Genomic DNA, 4,615 nt, shown 5'->3' with positions numbered 1-4,615 from the left:
TTTCCCTTAACAGTGTACCTTGGACAACTTTCTACCTCAGTACCTACAGACCTACTGCCCTTTTAATGTCTGCACAGCGTCGCACAGTATGAAAGCAGTGCAAGTTCATTAATCATCTTCCCATTACTGGTCACTGTGATGCAGTGACTGTCCTTGTGCACATAGGCATAGAGCACGAATGTCCCTGGAGGCATGTACCTCTAGAGGCACAGGTACACCTGGAGTATGTATGTATTTGGTACAGTTCACTTCAGGGTGGAAGCTGTAGCCACTTCTTTACCTTTCTCTTTTCTCTAAAATAATATCTCTTTTTGAAAGTTATCATTTTGGACAGAGCTGCTTATGGAGAAGCAGAAGGTAAATTTTTAAGAACTCATTCCCTTCATAAGAAATCAGCAGCTAAAGATTTACCAAATTCAGGAAGAGTTTAGGCAAATCTCAGCTCCTTAGCTGAGCTTTTAAAGCCCTTGTTTCCTGTCCATCACTTTGCCTCCCACTCTTCTCTCCTCCTTCCCGGTATCTAAGTGGGTCTCACTTTTCTGGAGGCACTACTGCATGCCTGTGTTTGTGCTGCTCCTTTGATTGTCCCGGCATTGTACCTGATGATTGTTTACCCTCTTTCTATTCCTCAAACACCAGGCAAGTTCATTCCTGCCTGAGAGGCCTTGCATTTTCTGTTCCCTCTGCCTGGAACACTTCCTCTAGATCAGTGATTCTCACTCCTGGCTGAACATTGGAATCTCCTGGTGAGCTTTTAAAAAGTCCAGTACCCAGGCTGAACCACAGACCAATTAAACCAGAATCTCTGGAAGAGAGCCCAGCCATCAGTAAAGCTCCCCTGAGGATTCCAGCAAGCAGCTGAAAGTGAATTCCAGGGATATAACAATAGATCTTCCCATGCCCAGCTCCTCATCACTCAGGTCTCAGCTCAAATGTCACCTCCTCAGAGAGGCCCTCCCTGATTGCCCCAGCTAAAGTATTCCTCCCACCCCAGCTCCCAGTTACTCTTTGTCACATTTTTTCTAATTTCCTTCTTCTGTCACGCGTCGTCACTATCTTGGCTCTTCGTTTATATGTTTGTCTGCTCCCGCCCCCAGTACAGACCCTCCAGGATTGCAGGGATGTATCCACCCGGCATGATGGTATCCCTGGAGCCTTGAAAAGACTTCAGGCTTAGGGACCAACACTCAGGAGGCCTGGCTGCAACATTTATCAGCTGTGTGACATTAGGCAATTCACTTAACTTCTCTGGGTCTTCATTTCCTGTTCTGGAAAACAGGGTTTATCATCACATCTACATTCTAGGGCTATATAAGAATTAAACAAGCTAATACATGTAAACACAGAACAATTCCTGGAGCACCATGAGCACTCAATAGTGTTAGCTATTATTATTTTAAGATCTATCACGAATGAATGACAAATTGTAATTCCTCTCCCGTCCTCCCTAACCCCTTCTCTGCTTTTTTTTTCCTGTTGTGCATAACATCATTTGACATTCCCTGTTTTACTTGCTTATTTATTGTCTGTTTGCCCCTAGACCGTCGGCCCTGCGAGGGATTGTCTATTTTGGTCACTGCTGTGTCCCCGATGCCCGGCACGGTGCCTGGCACATGGCAGGCACTCAGCACAGATGCCCAGCTCCTCACACCTTCTCCTGTCTCTCCCCACCCCCCAGGACTACCTGACAGACCTGATCACCAACGACAGCGTGGGCTTCTTCCGTACATCCAAGAAGATGTACCCGCACAGGCCCGTTCTCATGGTCATCAGCCACGCAGCCCCTCACGGCCCCGAGGACTCGGCCCCCCAGTACTCAAGCCTCTTCCCCAACGCGTCTCAGCACATGTAAGCTTCGGGGCGCTGCCTGCAGAGCTGCTGGGTGGCACAAAGGTGGGAGGGTCCGGCTCGGTCACAGTGATGTAATGACAGAGACAAGGCTGCCTCTTGTCTCTAATCCTCCCAGTTTAAAGAAGCCAGGGACACACAGCTGATGTCTGAGGAAACTGGGATACAGATCCAGTAATAACCCAAAGCAGGCAACAAGAGTTTTTAACTTGGGACCCACATCCTCCCACCGAGAGGTCTGTGGATAGAGCAGCATTTCAGGTGTATACCCGTATCATAGTTTTCCTTTGCAATCTGTGTATTTTATTTTGCACATTTTAAAACACTTTTGAGAAAGGGTCCGTAGCTTCATCAGACTACTAATATATTCACAGCCTTTATAAGCTGTTGACTCCATGGCAGGCTCTGTGCTAAGCCCTGTACGTTGCACTGAATCCCTGAATATTCCCAGTGACCCTTGGTGTATCAGTTATCTATTGCTGCATAACAGGTTACCCCGAAATTGAGCAACTTAAAACACCAACGCATATCACCGCACAGTGTCTGTGAGTCAGGAATCTGGGAGTGGCCTATCTGGAAGGTTCTAGCTCAGGGTCTCCCAAGGTTGTGAAAAAGGTGTCAGCTGGGGCTGCTGCCACCTGAGGCTTGCCTGGGGCTCACTCACACGGCTGCCCCTCAACCAGCAGATCTCACCATCAGGCTGATGCAGTCTTTTATAACCTAATCTCGAAGTGACACCATCTCTCCCACATTCTATTGGTTGTGCAGACCAGTGCTCGTACAGTATGGGAGGGGGTACAAGTGTGTGATTACCAGGAAGTAGGGGCTCTTGAGGGCTCTCTTGGAGGCTGCTTGTCACACTTGGTATTCCCATTTTACCAGTGGGAAAACCGAGGCACAGAGAGGTGAGGTAACTTCCCTGAGGTCACTCAGCTGGTAAATGGCAGAGCTCGAATTCAAATCTGGCACCCATTCCTGCCTCCCATCTCTCTTCCCACCCCTCCAGTCCTCCTCCCTCCAGCTGGCTAGTAACTCCTTCTGGAAAGTTCTTCTGCTTTTCTCTGCCTCAGACCACCTCCTGCTTAGCAGCGATACTCAGCAGCCCTTGCTGTGACATTGGGGCGACAAGGACTTGGCGATTTGGAGTCCGCCTGAGTATTCCGGGTGTTTAATTTTCATTACAATCAGAATGCACTGCCCTCCTCAACCCCCTTGCTGTGATTACTTTCTGACAGAGCCCAGAGTGGCTCCGAGAGGATGAGGCAGTGTGTTAACCTGCTGATCCCCTGGTCTTTGGGGAGCAGGATTTGACAGATGGTGGAGGAGTGCATTCCAGGGACTGCAGCACCCCTCTCACTCCGCAGACGGCAGCACTGCCTCTCTGCACATCTGCCGTGGCTGCCCCCACCCCAGCCCGCTCCTCCTGCCTGAGATGCCAGCCTTCCACTCTCACCCACAGCCCACCTTTGAGGGAGGGGGCATGTGGCCGACTCAGTGCCCCTGAGGGAGGAGCCGCGGAGTGGGGGAGGGCACACTTTGCTTCTTCAGTGTCCCCCCCAGCAGCCCTGGAGTTTCATGATGAGATGGTTTGACATTGCCTGCTCATTTATTTTCCCTTTGAAATGAAAATTATAGAAATTGAACGTGAGCAATGCCTGCTGCCGTGACTTACCCAGAGCACCCCCTGTGCCTTATTAGGGGTATGTTTGAAAGGCTCTCTTATCTCTGAGGTATAATCATTTTCAAAACAAAACCCCAAACCAGAAAGTTCTGCAGCTGGGATGTTTGATTATGACAGTCAGGGGGGCTGAGGAGGGGACAGAATTCCAGATCTTTCTATCACGAGACTCCTGTCAGAGACTCTCACCCCATCAAGCCTTGTGCCATGTTCTCAGGCTGGGCTTGTGGGTTCTGAAAAATGCTGCTCGGTGCGATGTGGTCCCACTCCACCAGCGCAGGGCCCCATCCACCCCGCAACCAGCTCCGGACACGCACAAAGATGCAAACGGATGCACGCAGACTCACACAAACACATACACACACAGATACAGACACAAATACGCAAATATACAAATAGATACATACAGATATATACACAGATACACAAATGCACACAAACGCAGACACCCAGAACTCAGACACAAACACAAAGATACAAATAAATACACAGATACACAGACATATATAGACACAAATGCACATACAAACACAGGCATATACATACAAGCACATATACGGACACACAGATACACATACACACAGATATGCAGACATACACAGAAATAAACACACGCAGATACAAAGATACAAGCACATATACACACACACAGATACACAGACGCACATAAGGATAAACACAGATGCAAACACAGATACACGCACACATGAAGATACACAAGCATACAGACACACACGCACAGAAACGTACACAGACACATACACAGACACACAAACATACACAGACACACACAGACAAAAGACACATAGGCACACGTGCCCACAGCCCCCAGAGCTTCCTCTGAAGCGTGGCATCTGAATGGGTTCACGGACCTCTCCCTTTATCACGCCTGGGAGCCAGGCCCGAGCTCACATCCTCGGGGTGGGGCTGGGAGCCAGGGCTCCTAACCCTCGGCCTCCAGACACACGGCGGGAGGGGCCGGAAGGGCCCCCAGCCCAAGAGGGGATGTTATCCTTCAGGCCGGTTGTGAACGAGCAGACATTCCTCGGATTCTTGCGGAGGTGAGGGTTTCAACTCTTTGTTCAGCAG

At 49.6% G+C, this 4,615-nt stretch overlaps 1 protein-coding gene across 2 annotated transcripts in view; it reads left to right on the top strand.

The window, feature by feature from the left end:
* The window catches only part of SULF2 (sulfatase 2), a 116,268-nt gene that overhangs the window by 76,014 nt on the left and 35,639 nt on the right, over positions 1 to 4,615 (top strand). For both annotated transcript variants that reach the window (XM_007446936.1, XM_007446935.1), the window contains exon 4: positions 1,679 to 1,848. In XM_007446936.1, coding sequence (XP_007446998.1) covers positions 1,679 to 1,848 — 170 coding nt within the window. The remainder of the gene's footprint in view (positions 1 to 1,678; positions 1,849 to 4,615) is intronic.

The sequence above is a fragment of the Lipotes vexillifer genome, unplaced genomic scaffold, assembly GCF_000442215.2.
Source record: "Lipotes vexillifer unplaced genomic scaffold, Lipotes_vexillifer_v1.1 scaffold565, whole genome shotgun sequence".
NCBI classification, from domain to species: Eukaryota; Metazoa; Chordata; class Mammalia; order Artiodactyla; family Lipotidae; genus Lipotes; species Lipotes vexillifer.
The sequence above is the reverse complement of the archived record's forward strand: the minus strand, read 5'-3'. Positions and strand labels throughout refer to the sequence as shown.